A 24,557-nucleotide genomic window follows, 5' to 3' on the forward strand; every position below is an offset into this window, starting at 1 on the left:
GTGGTGAAATGAGTTGAGGATCATAGAGGGAAAATTATTAGAAAGAGACAGAAATAAGAAATTGAATAGAAAGACACAGTATGCTGCCTTCTCTACATAGTGTCGCTGCAGAGGGGTATGACTTTTGCATTATTTTCATGATGGATGGAAACTGGCATTGTCCTGACTTTATGCCAAATCTCCTCCACAAACAGTGCAGGGACTTGCAGAACAACTAGTGAGAGGCGAACACTGGAGACTGGGGCGTGGGTCAGAACAGAGCAGTTAGCAGAAGTCCCTGGCTTCCTCAGGCTGTCGTTTAGAAAATTATTTTGAGACTCCTCTCGGAGATGAGCGAAGGAAGCCCTGAATACAGAAAGGGCCAATGTCGCAGGACTGTAGAAACAAGAGTCAGCACAGCAATCACAGGGGATCGTTTCTGGTGAAAGGAAGAAGAATCAGGGAATTATATGAAGGGGCAAGCCACACATGTGAAGGTTGCTACGTCATTACCAAGGCTGGTTGATGCAAAGGATAAAAATGACAGAAGGGAAAAGGAGAGAAGCATTGTGATTTTAAATATGTTGAAGGAGCCAAGTGACTCACATAGAAAATGCTTTGGGCTGAGGACGCAACAAACTTCTAGATAGCCATTTTTTCCAATGAAGCATTGATGAACAAAACCTGTACAGGTATGAGAATGACTTCAGCTAAATCAAGGCTTTTTTCCCCTTCTCATTTGTAGAAAGAGAAGCTACTTACCACATTATTGTTTTAACTTGAATGTAGTTGTATCTGTAGATATCTACTCTTAAATAGAATAATAGAAAGCTTCAGGAAAGCCCTACCTTTTTAGCAAAGTTTGTAAAACTTCAGAATATTCAGGAATTATCTCAGTGTCTTAAAACATACAAAATAGATTCCTGGGCCCACCCCAGAGATTCTGATCCAGCAGGTATTGAGTTATCAGAAATATGCTTTAAAATATACATATTTTATAATATAAATATATGACATATAAATAAATAATATAAAATATAACTTTTTAATTATATTATATATTTTTAAAATACATATATATACACATATATATAAAGTATGTATATATAAGCAATTTAAGGGATTCTGATTCTGATTCATGTGGTCCTCAAGGCAGTCATTAACAAGCACTGCTTTCTGATGTCAGAGTTCTTTGCTGAGGGGCTGCTATGTGCCAGGCATTTTGCCAGAGGCTGGGCATTCAAATGTGAAGAAGATGCAGGTGGTCCCAGCCCTTGCAGGTGGGTCCTAGTGGGGGCAGACACATATGAAATAAGTAAGTGTAATAAAATATGACTCATAGCTCTGAAAGTGACCCTTGGAGTGCTATTGGACATATGGCAAGGATACGTAGCATAGTTCAGAAGAACACGAAGTTCTCTGAGGAAAGATGAAAACGTGGTAGGCTCGGAGTGAGGGCTAGGTTTTGGTGTGATACTTGGAAATCTTGATGGTTTTTCTCTGACTGATGGGATGAAACTACTTGAAATTCAATTTTGGGAAATTGAAAGGACAGGCGTACCTCCAAGATATTGCAGATTTCCATTCCAGACCACCGCAATAAAGCAAATATTGCAATACAGTGAGTCAAATGAATTCTTTGGTTTCTCAGTGAATATGAAAGTTCTGTTTACACTGTACTGTGGTCTATTAAGTGTGCAATAGCATTATGTCTAAGAAAGCAATGTATGTACCTTAATTAAAAAATACCTTATTGCTAAAAAATGCTAACCATCATTTGAACTTGCACTGAGTAGTAGTTGCTGATCAAAGATCACCATAACAAATATTATAATAATGAAAACATTTGAAATATTGCAAGAATTACCAAAAGGTGACACAGAGACATGAAGTGAGCAAATGCTGTTGGGAAAATGGTGCAGATAGACCTGCTCTGTGCAGGGTTGCTACAAATCTTCAATTTGTAAAAACTGCAGTATCCACGAAGTGCAATAAAGCAAAGCACGATAAAATGAGGTATGCCTGTAATTACTTTAAATTCTTTTTAAATTATTTAAACTCTCATTCCTATATGCTACACATTCTTTTCATTAAAAGAAAAAGATACCATGATAGTTAGGGTATCTAGACTATGTTTTCCTTTCTTTTCTTTCCGAAATGTGGATGATATAAATTTGATAACCCACCATACAAGTTAATCCCAAAACATTATTGATACCAGTGGTCCTACCTGTGTTCACTGCACCCATCCTCTCCCCCAATGTAGACATCCTGAGTTTTTTCTTTATCATTTCTTGGTATTCTTATCATTGCTTAAAAAAAAAGAAGGTTCTATTAATTATGTAGGCATCCTTGAAAATACTTCTGATAGTTTTTGTGCTTTGTTAAAATTTGACGTGCTGTATGGAATCTTACATGACTTGATTTTTTTTTTTCCCACTCAAGATTGTGTTTCCAAGATTCATCCACTTTCTTGTGTGATGCTCTAGATAAAGTTTTCATGAGCATAATATTCTATTGCATGGTTGCACATAATGAATTTATTCATCTCTTGTTAATGGGTGATCGTGTCGTTTCCAGTCTAGCTGTCACAGATTGAAATGAACATTCTTGTGCATGTCCCCTGGTGCATGGAAGCCAGAGTTCCTCCAGGGTGGTGGTTCTCAGATGGGGTGATTGTGCCTCCCCCAGGGACACTTGGCAATATCTGGAGATTTGTTTTGGTTGGCACACTGGGAAGAGGGTGCTACCAGTATCTAGTGGGTAGAGGCCTGGGATGCTGCTAATCATCCTACAATGCACAGGAGAGCCCCTCAACCAAGAATTGTCAGGCCCAACATCTCAATCATGCTGAGGCTGAGAAAGCCTGCTTCAGGCTAACTCCATAGAAGTTAATTGCTGGGCCAAAAACTATGGATTCTATTCAGCTTTATAAAATAAACTGCTTTTTAAAAAAATTTTTTTTGTTATGTTAATCACCATACATTACATCATTAGTTTTTGATGCAGTGTTCCATGATTCATTGTTTGTATATAACACCCAGTGCTCCATGCAGAACATGCCCTCTTTAATACCCATCACCAGGCTAACAGATCCCCCACCCCCTCCCCTCTAGAACCCTCAGTTTGTTTTTCAGAGTCCATAGTCTCTCATGTAAACTGCTTTTTCAAAAGTGATTTTACTAAATTTTACTCTTACGGTACATAAAAATTTCTATTGTGTCACAGTCTCACAAACACCTGGTACACTTAATTTTGGGGTATAATATGGTATCTCACTGTGGCCTTAATCTGCATTTCCCTGATTCCTAAGAAGTGTGAGGTGTTTTTTGTTTTTTTTTTTTGTCTATTGAATTTCCTTTTCTGTGGAAATACATGTTCTTATCTATAATATTTATGGCAAAGGCAATGGATGGCTAATAAAAAAATGCTCAGAAAGGGTTTTAAAAAGATAGAAGCTGGTTTCCCACTCAGGTAACAGTTCCAAAGTGAGCAGTTATGAGGGGTATGCTCTAGCCAGTCATCGGGGACCAGGGTCCTTGCATCTTGTTGTTATACCACCATCTAGACCTTTTCCTCCTCTCAGTGGGCAGAGCTGGTCACATCACATAAAAAAGAGAAAATTCCTGGCAACAGTATCTTTTAAGTAAGTGAGGTAGAAACTGCTCACACTACTTCTGGTCACATCCCATTACTGAGAAATTAGTCATACAGTTATCTCCAGCTGCAAAGTCATCAGGGAAATGTGGGTCTAACGTTGCAGTGATTGAAGAAGGGGACATCAGCTAGCAGTTACTACCACAATATCTTGTGCAGTGTGGAGTATGTTTTGATAAATTGAAATTCCTAATATTGTCTCAATTTAACAATATGGTATTTTTTCTAATTATCAGATTTCTTATCTTTAGAAAGCCTTCTCTACCCTTGAGGTATTGGAAAGAATGAACGAAAGAAAGAGAGAGAGAGAAAGAGAAAAGAAGGAAGGAAGGAAGGAAGAAAATATATAAAGTGTTGCCCTGAAGATTTAGATATTTGACCCACCTGCAGTTGATTTCTGTGTATGACATAAAGATGTAATCCATTTTACTTTTTCCCATATGGATAACCAGTTGTAACGTCATGGTTTATCGTCACCGCGTCTTTTCCTGTTGTGCTCTACAAAGTCACTTTTGTCAGATATAGGGCAGTTCTTACTTTGCATGTATCTGTATGCACAAATTTTAGTGACAGTAATTTAAATAACACAGGTCCCTCAACAACATGGTTCAAATTTCAGTTATCATGGCATGCTAACTGTAACTGCATAAAGTACAAACTTCACTGCCACGTCCTCAGTCCACAAATCACTGTGTACATAACAGATGCACATCTTGATCTGATCCAATCACTTTACGTCAGGATCTGATCCTGATCCTGAGCCAATCACTTGGCGTCTTTCACAGTCTGTTACACATTTCATGCACAGCCAGAAGAGCCTATAGCTATATTGACTCCTTGTCTCTCAGTAATAAACCCATATGACATTTTACAAAAATGTATAATTCAAAGATACAAGCACATCAAAGAAATAAAAGTGAGAATGCTGGGATGGAAGTTGAAATCAAACAGAAATGGAGATAGTTATAGAAGAAATATCTGACTGTTGGAATGTTGCCACTGTCACTGTTGGAGAGACTTTAGATAAACAGCCCAAGGAACCCAGAGAAGGGACCTTACACCCATGAATGAGGGTAACAAAAATGATGAACATGTCCCAGAGGAAGTGATGCTGCTAAAAACTTCCCATTAAAGCAACTCTAAGAGATGTTTAATGATATTGGAAGCACAGAGGACAAAATGGAGGAAGCTGATGGAAACTTAGAAAGGAGTTAGACAATTTTCAAGGGCATAGAAAAGACGCTCTTTTTTCCCCACCGTTCATTTAATTTTTTTAATTTAAATTCAATTAATTAACATATAGTGTATTATTAGCATCAGAGGTAGAGGTCAGTGATTCATCAATCTTATATAATACCCAGTACTCATTACATCATGTGCCCTCCTTTTTTTTATTGCACAATTTTTTATTTCAGAGCATATATATACATGTATCTTTAATTCATACCAGAAGCATTGTACAAAACTGATTCAATTGTTTTTCTCAGCTGTTTTTTTACTTCTTTTTTTTGTTAAATTTTATTTTATTATGTTATGTTAGTCACCATACATTACATCATTAGTTTTTGATGTAGTGTTCCATGATTCATTGTTTGCATATAACACCCAGTGCTCCATTCAATACATGCCCTCCTTAATACTCATCACCAGGCCAAACCATCCCCCACCCCCCCTAAAACCCTCAGTTTGTTTCTCAGAGTCCATAGTCTCTCATGGTTCATTTCCCTCTCCGATTTCCCCCCCTTCATTTTTCCCTTCTTACTGTCTTCTTTTTTTTTTTTTTAACATATATTGTATTATTTGTTTCAGAGGTACAGGTCTGTGATTCATCAGTCTTACAAAATTCACAGTGCTCAACATAGAACATACCCTCCCCAATGTCTATCACCCAGCCACCCCAACCCTCCCACGCCCACCACTCCAGCAACCCTCAGTTTGTTTCCTGAGATTAAGAATTCCTCATATCAGTGAGATCATATGATACTTGTCTTTCTCTGATTGACTTATTTTGCTTAGCATAATACCCTCTAGTTCCATCTACATCATTGCAAATGGCAAGATTTCTTGTTTTTTGTTGGATGCATAATATTCCAGTGTGTGTGTGTGTGTGTGTGTGTGTGTGTGTATGGGAATGTTGCCATAAAGAAGATGTGGTATATATATATATATATATCTTCTTTATCCATTCATCTGTTGATAGACATCTAGGCTCTTTCCATAGTTTGGCTATTGTGCACATTGTTGCTATAAACATTGGGATGCAGGTGCCCCTTCAGATCACTACATTTGTATCTTTGGGCTAAATACCCAGTAGTGCAATTGCTGGGTCATAGGGTAGCTTTATTTTCAACTTTTTGATGAACCTCTGTACTGTTTTCCAGAGTGGCTGCACCAGCTTTCACTCCCACCAACAGTGTAGAAGGGTTCCCCTTTCTCCACATCCTCACCAACATCTGTCGTTTCCTGACTTGTTAATTTTAGCCATTCTGACTGGTGTGAGGTGGCATCTCACTGAGGTTTTGATTTGTATTTCCCTGATGCCGAATGATGTTGAACACTTTTTCATGTGTCTGTTGGCCATATGGATGTCTTCTTTGGAAAAATGTCTGTTCATGTCCTCTGCCCATTTCTTGATTGGATTATTTATTCTCTGGGTGTTGAGTTGGTAAGTTCTTTATAGATTTTGGATACTAGCCCTTTATCTGATATGTCATTTGCAAATATCTTCTCCCATTATGTTGGTTGTCTTTTGGTTTTGTTGACTGTTTCCTTTGCTGTGCAAAAGTTTTTATCTTGATGAAATCCCAATAGTTCATTTTTGCCCTTGCTTCCTTTGCCTTTGGCGATGTTTCAAGGAAGAAGTTGCTGCAGCTGAGGGCGAAGAAGTTGCTGCGGCTGAGGGCGAAGAGGTTGCTGCCTGTGTTCTCTAGGATTTTGATGGATTCCTGTCTCACCTTTAGGTCTTTCAATTTTGTGTGTGGTGTAAGGAAATGGTCCAGTTTCATTCTTTCCTGCTTTGTCAAAGATTAGTTGACCATAGAGTTGAGGGTCCATTTCTAGGTTCTCAATTCTGTTCCATTGATCTATGTGTCTGTTTTTGTGCCAGTACCATACTGTCTTGATGATTATAGCTTTGTAATAGAGCTTGAAGTCCAGAATTGTGACGCCACCAGCTTTGGTTTTCTTTTTCAACATTCCTTTGGCTATTCAGAATTAAAAAGATGCTTGCTCTTTATTATAAGTTATGTGATGAGAGAAAGAAGGCAAGCACCATTTAGACTACCTTTCATAAGTTTTTTAACAAAGAAATATACCTTTTATTTTTATTTTTTTTAAAGATTTTATTTGACAGAGAGAGACACAGCAATAGAGGGAACACAAGCAGGGGGAGTGGGAGAGGGAGAAGCAGGCTTCCCGCTGAGCAGGGAGCCCGATACAGGGCTCAATCCCAAGACTCTGGGATCATGACTGGAGCTGAAGGCAGACGTTTAATGACTGAACCACCCAGGCACCCCAGAAATATACCTTTTAATTCTCACTGTTTCTAATGTTTTTCAATTACAGCATACTAAATATTAGCATTGGTATTTTTTAATTTTCTTATACATTTATAACTGACAGTAAGGGAGTTTTTGATATTTTGGCAAAAATATTTAACAAATGAACAGTCATAATTTTCTTCATTGATGAAGATGGCATTTCCAGTGAGCAGTCCTTCATACATTTCTGCACCAAGAGCAAAACACAGACTGCTCATAATGAGTTTGTATAGATGTGCAGGTCATTTCTGAGTCCTTTCTCTGGTTCCATCAGTCGATTTATCTATGCCAGCACCAATTCTGTATTGTATTAATTAGTATAGATTTATAACAAATGTTGGTAATTGGAAGGATGATTCACCTACCTTACTTTATCTAATTCAGGAGTGCCCGAGATATTCTTGGGCTTCACATATCCATATACATTTTATCATTTGCTTGTCAATTTTCTTGGTAAAACTTATGGTGAATTTGATTTAATTATATTCAGGCTTTAGATTAGTTTGAGAGAAACTGACATCGCTATAATTTCTTCACTCTCAAGAATATGAAATAGTTATTTATTTATTTTTTCTTTGCTGTTATGCTTAATTTAGATAATTTTTCTTTTTTAAAAAGATTTATTTATTTTAGAGAGAGAGCACCAGAGTGTGTGTGAGGGAGAGGGAGAGAGAGAATCCCAAGCACACCCCCTGCTGAGTGCAGAGCCCAAGCCTGGGGGGTGGGGGGGACTTGATCCCACTACCCATGAGATCCATGAAATCATGACCTGAGCCAAAATCAAGAGTTGGATGCTTAACCCTACTGAGCCACCCAGGTGCCCCAGTAATTTTTCTATAAATTATACTGTATCTGTTTTTAGATTTACCCCTACATTCTTAAATTTTTATAGCAATTCAACATGATTGCTTTTGTTGAACTATGCTTTTTAACGCTTCCTTTCTGGGTCAATAGAAGTGTAATAGGTTTTTATATATTTATTATGTAATCATTTTTTTCATCTCTCACTATCTTCTGCAACATCTTGGGGTTCTTAATTTAGAAAGTCACATTACACATGAATGATGACAGTTCTGTTTCTTCTTTCTCAACATTTAGTACTTTTTATTCTCCTTCCTTCCGTTTCTCTTTCCTCTTTATTTAGTTGCATTGACAAATGCAGTAATCAGTGATAACTTCTAGATTTTCACCATTAAGAGTGATGATTATTGTGACTTTACATCATGATTTAAATCTATCAACCTTCTATAAATAATGCACTGAAACATATCTATGGGAATTTATTTCTTTTTGTTCTTGGCCCTTAAATACTTTTAAAGGAATTTAGAGAGTTTGTACCTGATAGGGAATCTTCTCTTTTCCTCTGCTTCTACTACTCTGTATAATTAGGTCCCTCACTCACACTTTCATTTCTTTCCTGGTATAATTTGGAAGTGCATATTTTGGACCCAAATTTTGAAAATTTGGACAGTCTATGAATAAAATCACAGCAGTACTATATTTTATGCAAAAGAACGTGATCTCCTTTGTCTATTTAACAGGTAATGGATGGTTTCTTGAGAGTATTGTTGTTAAATCTGAAGAGGAAGATGGCAATCAAGAGGTGCTGTTTCCATGCAACCGGTATGCTGTTACTTAATTCCTCATTATGCAGAATTATGCTCCCCTCTGTCTAGTCCATTTCAGCTGCGTCATCAGCAAGCCCCGCTCCCAGTCCCCCCATCCACCTGGTCGCATCACCCCTTCCTTTAATACCGGAGCTGAAGGCCTTTCTCCTCAGCAAGCTGTTCCTTACAGCACTAGAAATTCTTTATTTGTATTATTTAATATTTTTCTTTTCTGGAATAAGCATGCTGAAATGGAAAGAAAATTGAATTAGGACTTAGAAAACTGGTACTTGATGTGTTTCTCAAATACCTGCTGTGTTCTTGCTCATTCTGCAAACATGGTTGCTACTGTCAACTTCCCAGACGTTCAATTCCCTCATATGTAAAATGGGAATAATACCTGTTCCTCCTACCTCATCGGACTCATTTAAAATCAAATGAAGTTATGTATATGAGCTGTGAGCTCTAAAGCATTATTCTAATGTGGTATAGATAGAATATAAATTAGGAGAATCAAGTTGCAAGGGCAACTTTATAACTCCTGGGCCATTTATAGGTGTATCAGTTACACTCTCTGATCCTCAGTTTTCAGAATTTTATGATGAGAATGTTTAAATCAGATGTCCCTCTTTTCTTAGGGTTGTTATGAATCGAATATCAAATATATCCTAAAACAAAGTATACTATGAATAAAAATTACAAAACTAATTTCCCTGTTATTAATTAATCTATAGAATATACTGATTCATTCATTCAGTCATTGTATAAATAGTAATTGACCACCTATCGTATCAAGAAATGGAATAAAGAGATCCAGTGATAAGGCATATAGTCCTTGCCTGAAAGGACTCAGTGGATGCCCATGTGAGAATGAACATTAATGCCCTCAGGGCCATGATAGAGACCTATGTGAGAGCCCAGGTGCCAGGGTGGATGTCTATGTGATTGCACATTCCTTGAACCTAAAGAACTCAGGCATTGTGTACATTCATTTGTTCATCTTTTTATGTATGCAGAAACATTGCATGCCTCCCAGGTGTTGGGTCCTATGCCAAGTTCTGGATATTTAGAGATAAAAAAATGAAGCACCCTTGTCTTGCTTGAGAGAACTCCCACTTAACGCTAGAATAAGGCAGGAGGGATGTGGTACTAAATGAAGCCAGAGAGCTGGATGTGCTCTGAGTTTAGCAGGTGTTTTGGCATCACTGTCTCCTAAAGTGTTGTATGCTATTTCAGACACATAGAGAAACTCGGCAGTTGACTGAGTGGATTTTACCTTACAATAGTTGGTTCTAGGAAATATTTATTCTTTTGAAACTTAATAAGGAGTTGCTTTCTGTATGAACAAAATGCATAACACTTCTCTGATCTTTGTTGGTTTTCTAAATACACATCCATTTAAAATGCACGTGCATCATAGTAGTTATTGCCATTGTGTAACATTTGAGCTCTGGAGAGAGACACTATATTTTTATTTTTTTGCAATAATTTATCTATTTTTTATTAATGGGGAATGAAACAAGCAATGATTGAAGTTTCTCAGAACTGCCTTTGAATTACAACTCCTTCACTGACTAGCGCTGTGAGTCTCAGTTTATTCTTATGTAAAATAGCAATAATAACACCTATTTGGTAGGGTTGTTTGAAGACTTCACACAGTGTACATAAAGTAACTGAAAAAGTACTTTGCAATTATTAGAAGCTCCATGATAATAAATGTTATTGTCATAGGAGCAATTTTGAATTAAAGAAATCTTTAGATACAATGCTACACTTGCAAATGAAGTAAAAAAGCTCACTTTTATTTCTAAATCATATGTCAAGTAATTAGAAGTCTCCAGATAATTTACTAAATTTTATTTATTTATTTTTTAAAGATTTATTTATGTATTTGAGAGAAAGAGAGAGAAAGGAGCACTGAAAGAGGGAGAGAGAAACTTCAGCAGACTTCTGTGCTGAACGCAGAGCCCCACTTGGGTCTCAATTCTAGGACCCTGAGATCATGACCTGAGCTGAAACCAGGAGTAGGGTGCTTAACTGACTGCACCACCCAGGTGCCCCACTAACTTATATTTTTAAAAATCTAGATATACATGGTCCAATATGGTAGCTACTAACTACCTATAGCTAATATGTATATATGAATTAAAATAAAATGAAATGAAAAATTCAGTTCCTGGGTTATGCTAGCTATATTTCAAGCACTCAATAACCACAGATAGTGGCTACTCTATTGGGCAGCATATATACAACATTTGGTTCTATATCACATCTAGATATTTGATATCATATGAAGTTATGTTTAATATTACATGACATAGTTTTATTGCTCTGCATACTATGGTAACTATGGAATAACATAAGGAGCAAATAGAAGGGTTTTATTTTTATAAATGTGTCACATTTTAAAAATCAAGAATCATCCAGAATAGGTGTTAATAGTCATATTCTCTTCAGAGCTGAAACTAATTTTACTGGTAAAATAAAGGAGTAGAAGTCAAGATGGAGGTGACTTTATTCTTTAGGGCCTGCCAACATTTTGGAATAATTACAAATTTTAGACATTGGATGTGTAAGAAACAATGATATGAGTAAAAAGACTTAAACATTTTACTGCATGAAACTACATCATATTAAATATTGCACACAGATATACCATTGCACTATCATCAAATGAACTATAAGAGTATTAACAGGGTTTCCCTTGTTTATTCTCTTTGAGAGCCCTGGGTTACTTGAGTAAGAAAAGAGGGAAATTTTCTTAATATTATTCCCTTAAATGTGAAGAAACCATAATAACATTTAGTCTTGTGCCTCACTGACAATGAGAAAAATGTCACCTAAAGAGATTAAATGATGTGCACAAGTTATAGATGAGTTAGGGGAGGAGTAAAATGGTGGAGGAGTAGGAGACCTAAATTTTATCTGGTCCCACTTATTCAGCTAGATAGTTATCAAACCATTCTGAACACCTACAAACTCAACAAGAGATTGAAGAAAAGAAAAGCAGCAATTATATGAACAGAAAAGTGACCACTTTCTGGAAGACAAAATGACAAGACTGAAAAACTCACCTCAAAAAAAAAAAAAAAGTAATAAGAGGTGGTACCAACTGCCAGGGACCTAATCAATATGGATATTAGTAAGATGTCAGAACTAGAGTATAAAGATACCAGCTGGGCTTGAAAAAAGCATAGAAGATACTAGAGAATCCCTTTCTGGAGAAAGAAAAGAACTAAAATCTAATTTGAAATCAAAAAGAATACTAATGAGGTACAATAAAAAATGGAGGCTCTAACTGCTAGAATAAATGAGGCAGAAGAGAGAATTAGTGATATAGAAGACCAAATGATGGAGAATAAAGAAGCTGAGAACAAGAGAGATAACTATCGGATCATGAGGGGAGAATTCGAGAGATAAGTGATACCATAAGATGAAACAATATTAGAATAATTGGGATCCCATAAGAAGAAGAAAGAGAGAGAGGGGCAGAAGGTATATTGGAGCAAATTATAGTGGAGAACTTCCCTAATTTGGGGAAGGAAACAGGCATCAAAATCCAGGAGGCACAAGAGAACCCCCCTCAAAATCAACAAAAATAGGTCAACACACCGACATCTAATAGTAAAACTCACAAGTCTCAGAGACAAAGAGAAAATCCTGAAAGCAGCTCGGGACAGGAGGTCTGTCAACTACAATGGTAGAAATATTAGGTTGGCAGCAGACCTATCCACAGAGACGTGGCAGGCCAAAAAGGTTTGGCATGATATATTCAGAGCACTAAACAAGAAAAATATGCAGCCAAGAATACTATATCCAGCTAGGCTGTCATTGAAAATAGAAGGGGAGATAAAAAGCTTCCAGGACAAACAAAAACTAAAAGAATTTGCCAACACCAAACCAGCCCTACAGGAAATATTGAAAGGGGTCCTCTAAGCAAAGAAAGAGCCTAAAAGTAACATAGACCAGAAAGGAAGAGAGACAATATACAGTAAAAGTCACCTGACAGGCAATACAATGGCATTAAATTCATATCTTTTAAAAGTTACCCTGAATGCAAATGGGCATAATGCCCCAATCAAAAGACACAGGGTATCAGATTGGATTAAAAAAAAAAAAGACAAAACAAGACCCATCAATATGCTGTCTGCAAGAGACTCGTTTTAGACCCAAAGACACCTCCAGATTGAAAGTGAGGGGGTGGAAAACCATTTACCATGCTAATGGACACCAAAAGAAAGCTGGGGTGGCAATCCTTATATCAGACAAATTAGATTTTAAACCAAAGACTTAATAAGAAATGAGGAAAGACACTATATCATACTTAAAGGATCTATCCAACAAGAAGATCTAACAATTGTAAATATCTATGCCCCTAACATGGGGGTAGCCAATTATATAAGCAAATTAATAAATTTGCTTTTAGAAACACATTAAAGAAACACATCGACAATAATACAATAATAGTAGGAGACTTTAGCACCTCCCTCACTGAAATGGACAGATCATCTAAGCAAAAGATCAACAAGGAAATAAAGGCTTTAAATGACACACTGGACCACATGGACTTCACAGATGTATTCAGAACATTCAGTCCCAAAGCAACAGATTACACATTCTTCTCTAGTGCCTATGCAACATTCTCCAGAATAGATCACATCCTGGGTCACAAATCAGGTCTCAACCAGTACCAAAACATTGGGAACATTCCCTGCATATTTTCGACCACAATGCTTTGAAACTAGAACTCAATCACAAGAGGAAAGTCAGAAAGAACTCAAATACATAGAGGCTAAAGAGCATCCTACTAAAGAATGAATGGGTCAACCAGGAAATTAAAGAAGAATTTAAAAAATTCATGGAAACCAATTAAAATGAAAACACAATGGTTCAAAATCTTTGGGATGCATCAAAAGTTGTCCTAAGAGTAAAATACATAACAGTACAAGTCTTCAAGAAACAAGAACAGTCTCAAATACACAACCTAACCCTACACCTAAAGGAACTGGAGAAAGAGCAGCAAATAAAGCCTAAACTCAGCAGAAGAGAAATAATAAAGATCAGAGCAGAAATCAATGAAATAGAAGCCAAAAGAACAGTAGAACAGATCAACGAAACTAGGAGCTGTTTCTCCAAAAGCATTAATAAGATTAATAAACCCCTGGCCAGACTTATCAAAAAGAAAAGAGAAAGGACCCAAATAAGTAAAATCGTGAATGAGAGAGGAGAGATCACAACCAACACCAAAGAAATACAAACAATTATAAGAACATATTATGAGCAACTCTATGCCAGCAAATTAGATAATCTGGAAGAAATGGATGCCTTCCTAGAGATGTATCAACTTCCAAAACTGAACCAGGAAGAAATAGAAAACCTGAATGGATCCATAACCAGTAAGGAAATTGAAGCAGTAATCAAAAATCTCCCAACAAACAAGAGCCCAGGGCCAAATGGCTTCCCGGGGGAATTCTACCAAACATTTAGAGAATTAATACTTATTCTTCTGAAACTGTTCCAGAAAATAGAAATGGAAGGAAATCTTCCAAACTCATTTTATGAGGCCAGGATTACCTTGATCCCAAAACCAGACAAAGACCACATCAAAAAGGAGAACACAGGCCAATATCCCTGATGAACATGGGTGCAAAAATTCTCACCAAAATACTAGTCAATAGGATCCAACAGTACATTAAAAGGATTATTCACCATGACCAAGTGGGATTAATTCCTGGGGCTGCAAGTTTAGTTCAACATCTGCAAATCAATCAATGTAATATAATACATTAATAAAAGAAAGAACAAGAACCATATGATTCTCTCAATAGATGCAGAAAAAGCATTTGACAAAATACAGCATCCTTTCTTGATAAAACTCTTCACAGTATAGGGATAGAGGGTATATACCTCAATATCAAAAAAGGCATCTATGAAAGACCCATAGCAATTATCATTTGAGATGGGGAAAAACTGAGAGTTTTCCCCCTAAGGTCAGGAACATGGCAGGGATGTCCACTATCACCACTGCTATTCAATATAGTACTAGAAGTCCTAGCTACAGCAATTAGATGACAAAAAGAAATAAAAAGCATCCAAATCACCAAAGAAGTGAAACTCTCACTTTTTGTAGATATGATACTTTATGTGGAAAACCCAAAAGACTCTATCCCAAACCTCTAGAACTCATACAGGAATTCAGTAAAGTGGCAGGATATAAAATCAATGCACAGAAATCTGTGGCATATCTATACAGCAACAACAAGACAGAAGAAAGAGAAATTAAGGAGTCAATTCCATTTACATAAGTTGATCCCAAAACCATGATACCTAGGAATAAATCTAACCAAAGAGGCAAAGATCTGTACTCAGAAAACTACAGAATATTCATGAGAGAAATTGAGGAAGACACAAAGAAATGGAAAAACGTTCCATGCTCATGGATTGGAAGAACAAATATTGTGAAAATGTTTATGCTACCTAGAGCAATCTACACATTCAATGCAATCCTTATCAAAATACCATCAACTTTTTTTTCAAAGAAATGGAACAAATAATCCTAAAATTTGTATGGAACCAGAAAAAACCTGGAATTGCCAGAGGAATATTGAAAAAGAAAAGCAAAGCTGGTGGCATCCCAATTCTGGACTTCAGGCTCTATTACAAAGCTGTAATCATCAAGACAGTATGGTACTGGCACAAAAACAGACACATAGATCAATGGAACAGAATAGAGAGCCCAGAAATGGATATGGTTAACTAATCTCCAACAAAGCAGGAAAGAATATCCAATGGAAAAAAGACAGTCTCTTCAACAAATGGTGTTGGGGAAAATTGGACAGCCACATGCAGAAGAATGAAACTGGACCATTTCCTTACACCACACACAAAAATAGACTCAAAATGGATAAAAGACCTAAATGTGAGACAGAGTCCATCAAAATCCTTGAGGAGAACCCAGGCAGCAACCTCTTCGAACTCAGCCTCAGCAACTTCTTCCTAGAAACATCGCCAAAGTCAAAGGAAGCAAGGGCAAAAATGAACTGTTGGGACTTCATCAAAATAAAAAGCATTTGCACAGCAAAAGAAACAGTCAACAAAACCAAAAGACAACCGAAAGAATGGGAGAAGATATTTGCAAATGACATATCAGTTAAAGGGCTAGTATCCAAAATCTATAAAGAACTTACCAAACTCAACATCCAGAGAACAAATAATCCACTCAAGAAATGGGCAGAAGACACAGACATTTTTCCAAAGAAGACCTCCAAATGGCCAACAGACAAATGAAAAAGTGTTCAACATCACTTGGCATCAGGGAAATACAAATCAAAACCTCAATGAGATACCACCTCACACCAGTCAGAATGGTTAAAATTAATAAGTCAGGAAATGACAGATGTTGGCGAGGATGTGGAGAAAGGGGAACCCTTCTATGCTGTTGGTGGGAATGCAAACTGGTACAGCCACTCTGGAAAACAGTATGGAGGTTCCTCAAAAAGTTGAAAATACAGCTACTGTGTGACCCAGCAATTGCACTCCTGGGTATTTACACCAAAGATACAAATGTAGTGATCTGAAGGGGCACCTGAACCCCAATGTTTATAGCAGCAATGTCCATAATGGCTATTATGGAAAGAGCCAAGATGTCTATCAACAGGTGAATGGATAAAGAAGATGTGGTATATATATATAAATACACACACACACACACACACACACACACACACACACACACACACTGGAATATTATGCAGCCATCAATAAAATGAAATCCTGCCATTTGCAATGGATGGAACTAGAGGGTATTATGCTAAGCAAAATAAGTCAATCAGAGAGACAAGTATCATATGACCATTGATATGAGGAAACTGAGAAGCAAGACAGAGGATCATAGGGGAAGGGAGGGAAAAATGAAACAAGACGAAACCAGAGAGGGAGACAAACCATAAGAGACCCTTAATCTCATGAAACAAACAGAGGGTTGTTGGAGAGGAGGGGGATGGGAGGGATGGGGTGATTGGGTGATGGACATTGGGGAGGGTATGTGCTATGGAGAGTGCTGTGAATTGTATAAGACTGATGAATCACAAACCTGTACCCCTGAAACAAATAATACTATATATGTTAATTAAAAAAAGTTATAGGTGAGTTAGTCGCATCTCTTGGTCTCTTCGACACTTTTTGGGAATTTTAATTTAGTGTCTATCCCCAGGATTTTGTGCATTATCCTCTAAGGAAGAGGTCCCTGTGCAAATTACTGAGTTTACCATAAAACTTGATTTGTTGGAAATTCTGCTGAGATTTGGAGTGTTTAGAAGACAAAGGTTTTGCTAGTTTTCCCAGCATACCTTAGCCATTTAGACTCAAGTTCCCTTCTACTGATGAGAAAAGAAAAGGTCTCTGGAGAGGAAATTATTTAGGACTTTATTGTGGAATAAAAAAAGCAAACATGGGGGCATTTACTCTGTTGTGGGCTCTCTAAGGTTTACACATCGGTCTTCTGCTTGGCGGGGAGAAAATCAAGGAGTGCCGATCATTAGCATGTGGTGCACTCCTATCTTGGAATGGGCTCCACAGTGGAGCCAGAGCTTCACACAGCAGCTCCGTGATCCTCACAGCTGACTTCTAGGAGGCTCTGTGATACGTGTGGTTCACAGATGAGGAAGCTGAGGGACAAAGAGATGAAGCTTCTTACCCAACTGTGATTAGCAGAATCAGCATTCAGATGGAGGTGGATGTGTTTCTAGAACTGCACTGTCCGATATGGGGTCCAGCAGCTATATGTCTACTGAACTCCTGAACTGCACCTATTCTGACCTCAGAGGTGATGTAGGTATAAGGTACGTGTCAGATATCAAAGATGTAGAATGAATAAGAATGTAACTGTATTAGTCTGTTCGGGCTGCTATAACAAAATACCATAGACTGGGTGGCTTATAAACAACAGATTTATTTCTCACAGTTCTGGAGGCTGGAAGCCCAAGATCAGGGTGCCAGCAGGATTGCGTTCTGACAAAGGCCCTCTACAAGCTGCAAACTGCCTACTTGCTGTGTTCTCATGTGGTGGAGGAAGCAAGGGAGCCTCATCTATAAAAGCATTAATCTCATTCAGGAGGGACCTCATGACTTGAAGCACATCCCAGAAAATTTAAACATATGAATTTGGGTAGGGGGTGGAGGGAACGAACATTCATATCTTTTATATTTATTAAAATGAAAAATACAAAAAATAATTTCACCTTTTTAATTTTTACTGTTTTTATATACGTGGCTTGTGTTATATTTCTCTTGAAGAGTGCTATTCTAGATTGAGCCACTGTATACACGTACCAGTCACATGAAAGGAGAGACATAAAGGCTTCCACTAGGAAACCCCAAATGAGAAATTTTTACTGATTTTATATTAGAATATTTGTAATGTTACCATAGGAAGTTCCTAAAATCCAGCATTTTCGGATGAATCAATGTAACCTTGCAACTAAAGTATAGGGCAAAGATTTGCTGAAGTTACACTCCTAAAGATCATTTGGTGTAGCATGAAATCTTAAATGTTTTTAAAATTTCTGTGGTTTTCCCTGAAGGCCTCTTTAAATTCTTTCTGTATTTTATTTTCAATTCTAAGTAATGTGCCTTTAAATTCTCTTTCATATTAATTATCTTCTCTCTTCCCATGGCAGATGGCTAGATGAGTACCAAGATGATGGCAGGACTGAACGGGTATTGTTCGCAGAAGGTAGCTACCATGCAGGAGGAGACTGAGTCTGTGGCCTCCAGATGGGGCTGACATGTGTCTATCATTCCATGGTGTCTTCAAAATGCTATTGATCTGATGGTGATAGTGTGTTTGCTCTCCCCTCATACTCAAGCAAACACTTGGGAAGGGTCAGCTTTTACTGGGCCCATTCTTTGCTTTTGAGAACTTCAACTGTTGGGAGAAGAGTCAGCCAACAACTGACCAAGATTAGTCTATGATAGCTGGGGTAGGGACACACATTGTTTCTTCTTATGGGTGAAATAGGTGAAGGGGATTAAGAGTACACTTATGATGAGCACTGAAGAATGTATAAAATTGTTGAATCACTATGTTGTACACCTGATATTGATATAGCATTGTATGTTAACTAAACTGGAATTAAATTTTTAAAAAAAATATTGTTAATCAGAGAAAGACAATTATCATGTGGTTTCACTCATATGTGGAATATAAGAAACAGCACAGAGGATCATAGGGGAAGGGATGGAAAACTGAGTGGGAAGTCATCAGAGAGAGAGAAAAACTATGAGAGACTCTTAACTATGGGAAACAAACTGAGGGTTGCTGGAGGGGAGGTGGGTAGAGGGATGGGGTAACCGGATGATGAACATTGAGGAGGGCGCATGATGTGATGAGCACTGGGGGTTATACGCAACTGATGAATCATTGAACACTACATCTGAAACTAAGTATGTACTTTACATTGGCTACTTGAATTTAAATTAGAAAAATAAAAATAAAAGTACACTGGTATGAGAAAAAAATATTGTTTCTTCTCATTCCTTTTTCAGAAAATCTGACACCTGGTGTTTACTGAAATATTTAGGTGACTTTAGTAGAAGGTAACTGAAGAAGTCCATAACATTTGATTACTGTAAAACACTTTTATACAACATATGTTAGTTTTAAAGCAGAAGTCTTATTCTAGATAATGGCATGTCTCTCTTAGTATTGGTGGCAATATAAAGAAGAAAATGTAAAAAGAAAACGACTGGGTTAAATCACACTCTCACTGTACTTCATGCTGGATCTCGTTGACTTGTTCTTTTGGGAACTCGTCTCTGGAGCCATGGTGGACAGCCACTGCGCGCCATGCAGGGGACACATATGAAGGCAGACATCTTCTGTCCATTTGTCGCTTTCCTCAATTAGCATCATATACTTGTCAACTCTGTGCCATTGGCATCTTCTACTAACCCTTCAAACTGGCACATGAGATAAAATTCATCTGCTAGCCTAGGAGAGGCCATGGTCTGGCTTTGATATCAAAGAGACCTGTGTTTGAATCTCAGTTCTGCCACTGTGAGGTAAATAGTGTCATCACATTTTGCAGATGAAGGAGCCAAAACTTGGAGAGGTTTGCCTAAGCTCAAAGAATTAAATAAATAGGATAGTAGAATTTGAACCCAGTTATCTGGCTCCACAGCCCCTATGCATACACATGGTGACCCTGTACCTACTGCCTTCCTTCACATGTTTTCAGGTATCCCGTGAGATCACACAGATGGTTCCAAGCAGTCAAATCTTGCACACCACCTTCTTGTTCTTGTCATATGCAAGTCCCACCTATACCCTTATATACTTAACTTTTTTTTCTTTAAATTCTCCTTAAATCAGGTCATTTTGGGCTGGAGGGAACGTAGTCTCATTCTAAACTATATTCATAATATCCATGAAATCATTGATGTGGTCACATTTTTCCCTAAAACACATTAAAATGAATTTATATGCAACAAAAATTTTGGGTTAGCCTATATGTTCCCTAAAATTATCTTATAAATGCCCAGTGGTCCTGGCATATAGTGATCAGTAAATATCATTTCAATAAATAGAAGCCATCCTTGTCATGGTTTACCTTTTACCAATCCATGATGAAAAGACTAATCCAGTCCTTAGAAATGCTACATTTTACATCTAAGTTTGAAAACACATCAAGAAATAGAGCTTTAGTGATTTGAAGTTAAAAGTAGTGGTTTTTTTTCCTAAAGTGGTCCACAGATCACCTTAGGGGTAAGAAGAGTTGATATGTTTCAGCAGGCTGTGGGAAAGTGTGATGAACCACATTTAGTCCTTGATAATGCTTATTGTGTGGTGCCTGGCACAAAGCAGATAATGACTAAACACAGTCATTTATTAAGCAGAGTTGTTAAGCATCTCTTGTGTGCCAGACACAGACAGAGTCAGGCACTGGGGATAAACTGGCAAACAGCTCAGTCATTTTCCCTGCCCTCAGAGGGGCTTCTGTCAGAGTGGGGAACTGAGTGAATAATGCATAATTAAACATAGATCAGTACTGCTCGTTGCTAAATTGCAAGCTCGTTGGAGGTAGAGATCATTTTGTGCTCCTCTGTATATTTAGTTCTTGGCATGCTGCCTGACTCATAGTAAGTGCTCTGTGTCTATTAAATGCATGAATCATCCCTGCCTTAAATTACAATACACCTTTTAAGTGAGTAGAATATTAAATTATACCTGATTCAGCTCATATTTGTACGGAATAAATACAAATAATTACACTCTATTCCTCTATTTCTACAAACTTCTCTACAACAATATGTTTCAATACTGAACATAATCCTGCCCCTCTGCCCCACACAGATTGGAGTTGGATGTGTCCCAATTCTATCCGGCTGTGTATTTACAGTCTTTCTCCTCAGAAAGGGAGGTGGTGTAAATATGAATTTGATACATTTTGTGTTGATTCTTGTTTACTTCATTAGCATAGCCCTCATTTTCTTGGACATGGTCCAGATTCTGGGACTACCTCCATCTAACCCCTTTATATAATAGATACACCCTGAAAACTGGAAAAAGGAGAGAGAAGCTGTGTTTATTTCTGAGTTTGCTGAAAAGGCAAAAATGAACAGAGTACATAGTACAAAGAAGGCAAGTAGACTCTTAAAGGTTTGGTGGAAAGAAGTGTTTTTTTCCTGTGGAGAGAACAATGTGAACCCCTAATCCAGAAACCTGCCATGTGTATTCCTTGGAAATACTGAAGAATGGAAAGCAAATGCAAACACAAAGGCCCAAACCAGAATGTGGCTGATTTCATGGGGCACCACAATTGTCTAGCACAATCTGGGCACCTTTTCATGTTTTCCTGTTTCTTGGGCAAAGTCAAGAGGGGGTGAAGAGCACTTTTACCTGATGGGATAAATCTTATATTTTAGCCAGCAAATTATAGTAATGGTTCCATGATGATGTGGATGGGTTTCAGGTTCTACTGTGTTTTCATATAAACCTGTCAAGCAGACTCAGGTGAATATTTAAGTGATGCATTTGTTATACCAAAGGATAATGCAACTTCTTTGTGACTCTAGGTAATATATAGTATCTTTGAGAGCTAAGTTAATTGGTCTTTAATAAAGAGAAGCTTTCCAGAAAGCCTACCAGAGTTAGGTTTATCTTATGGTTATCAGGACTGATCACACTTTTGAATAGTTACATTTTTAATTACTTTTAGAAGCAGACAAACACACAAAGTAGGTCCTCCTTCATGCTGATGATTTTTAAAAGGAGATTCATTTTAATTTCCTCAAGGCAATGGAATAAAGTATACTAAGCAAAGGCCCTCAAGTTCAGAAATTAATCTTGATTCTCTACCACAATGAGTCTGAAGTGCCAGAAATGTAACATCAGCTTTCCTGGCTCTTTCCATGCTTCCGTGACAGAGACTGAAGGGTACCAATTAAACTGATTACTAAGTTTATAAATATGCAAAAAAAATGGTTATAAAGTAAACACAAATATTTGCAAGCTCAACCATATTGATTGATTGAAACCTTGCAAATATGCCATTCTCTGGACCTTTACCCATGTTCTTTTGTAACTCGAAAGTTACTTTCCTCCTTGCCTGGAAAACTCCTATTCAACTTCTAAGACCAAGCTTGACATTCTCACCATCAGTCAGCGTTAAAGAATCCTATCCTCTGTGTCTATATTACTTTGTCCTTCCTCTCTAATTGTAATGATCATTTCTATAGTGGTCATGGGTCCTAGTTGACAAACTCAGAAGCATGACAATTAGGATACGTTTTATTTCTTATACATCAACTTAATATCTGACTCCAAGTCTCCATCACACGGACTGGTAGAAAATCCCTTCTTAAGCATAATTGGGGCATGTTCTCCTTCCCAAGGAGCAACAGAATCCTATAGGCTAATACTCTGTTTGGAAAGAGAAGAAAATACTTCTTTTACCAGTCTACCATTGTCCCCACTGAGGAATGTTCTCTCTCTGCTTCTGGGCCACTCATGAAGTTCTAGAATTTGTGGCAAGTCTGGAAACCTGAGTGCCTCAGATCCCCCCTTCCTAGGCTGCTGGGTGACCCTCTCCTTACCCCATGATGACAAATCCCACAGGGATCCCATGGCTTGGGGCTCACAGATCTTTCTTTTCGGTAAAGGAAAATCTCTTCTCTTTACTGTGTCACTTCTCAAAAACTCTTTCCTTTTCTCCTTCTGTAGTGCAACCAGTGTAAGCTCATGTACACATTTGGGTTTTTATAGAAGCTAGAACTTTGTTACCAATATGAACATGGTGATAGCAGAGCAAAGAAGCTTTCCCCTCTGTTCTCACTCAAATTAACAATAAGAATGAAACATACAATCTCCAATTTCAGTGAAAACATGAGATAGTGAAAATCTGCCCAAAGCAGATAACACGGAACTTGAAGGGCCAAGCAGTAGCAAGTTTTAGAAAGTGCCAGCAAAAATCCACTTACAAAGAGTGCACACCCTCCTAGGAAGTAAAAAAAAGCTATATATTTTAATTTATAATTGCTGGAGTGGGCACATATATGAAGCCTGGCAGATAAAGAGGAGGGCTGGGATCGAGCAGAGGCTGTGTCGGGAATGTCACTTCCAGTAAGCTTTGAAACATCTCCACAAGTAATTTGCCAAAGAAAATGGATGGTGCACTTTAAAATCAAAGCTAAGCCTTAAATAAAAATAAAGAAGCACTGAGGAGTAATAACAGATGGCAGACATAGAGCTACAAGGCCTTCAGACACTGGAATTTCGATGCAGATTATAAAAACATCTATAGTACTATATTTAAAAATAAAGTAACACACTTGAAAATATCTGCCTAAATGGAAAATATAAAATTAACCTAGCATATTGAAAAACACCAACCAAATAAGCCTTGTAGAAATTAAAAAATACAGTGCCTCAAATTTAAATCTCAGTGTCTGGGTTTAACAGCAAAGTAGGCTCAGGTGAAAAGAGAATTTGTTAACTGGAGTATAGGCCAGAAGGAATTTTCTGGAATGTAGCAAAGAAAAAAGAGATGATATATATGAATGAGCGGTCAGCAGACTTTGAGAATAAAATAACTTCTCATATGTCTAATCAAATTTCTAAGGAGAACACAAAGAATGTGATGGAGGCAATACTTGGAGAGATAATGATTGAGAAGTTTCCAGAAAATTTGAAAGATGCCATTTCACAGATACCTCACCTTCCAGAAGACCAATAAATCTTAAACAGAATATGTGAAAAGAAATCCACATCTAAGAAAAAACAGTAAAAACTGCCTTCTACCAGAAACATTCAGAACATTCAACAAGCAGCCTGAGAGTAAAGTTGACCTTCAAGGAAACAGAAGGTAAACTCACAGATGATGTCTCAAGAGCAACAAATCAAAGCAGAGAGTGGAGGGATAGTCTCAGAATTCTGAAAAATGATAATGGCAATCTAGAATTCTCCAGCCAGGGAAAATATATTTCCAGAATGAAGCCAAAATGAAGATATTGTCAAACACAACACAACACAACACACACACACACACACACACACACACACACACACACACACACATTCTAAGAGTGGGCCACTAGTCCCTCACTAAAGGAACTTCTGAAGCAGGTACTTGAGGCAGAAGAGACATGACCCTAGGTGGAAGGACTGACATAGTTAGGAGGAATGACGGTCATAGGAAGTAGCCAATATGTAGGCAAATCTTAAAATAACATTGACTGTGTGCATATAGTGATATTGAGTTCAAAATAAAGTGAAGTA

At 37.5% G+C, this 24,557-nt stretch overlaps 1 protein-coding gene across 1 annotated transcript in view; it reads left to right on the forward strand.

Annotated features, from left to right (window-relative positions):
• The window catches only part of RP1 (RP1 axonemal microtubule associated), a 364,241-nt gene extending 345,414 nt beyond the window's left edge, over positions 1-18,827 (forward strand). The window contains 2 exon segments of the mRNA XM_035726960.1: positions 8,717-8,798; positions 18,460-18,827. Of these exon segments, the coding sequence (XP_035582853.1) occupies positions 8,717-8,798; positions 18,460-18,541 (164 nt within the window). The 3' untranslated portion in view covers positions 18,542-18,827.
• The last annotated feature ends 5,730 nt before the right edge of the window (positions 18,828-24,557 follow it).

The sequence above is a fragment of the Zalophus californianus genome, chromosome 4 (genome assembly GCF_009762305.2).
Source record: "Zalophus californianus isolate mZalCal1 chromosome 4, mZalCal1.pri.v2, whole genome shotgun sequence".
In the NCBI taxonomy this organism is placed as follows: domain Eukaryota; kingdom Metazoa; phylum Chordata; class Mammalia; order Carnivora; family Otariidae; genus Zalophus; species Zalophus californianus.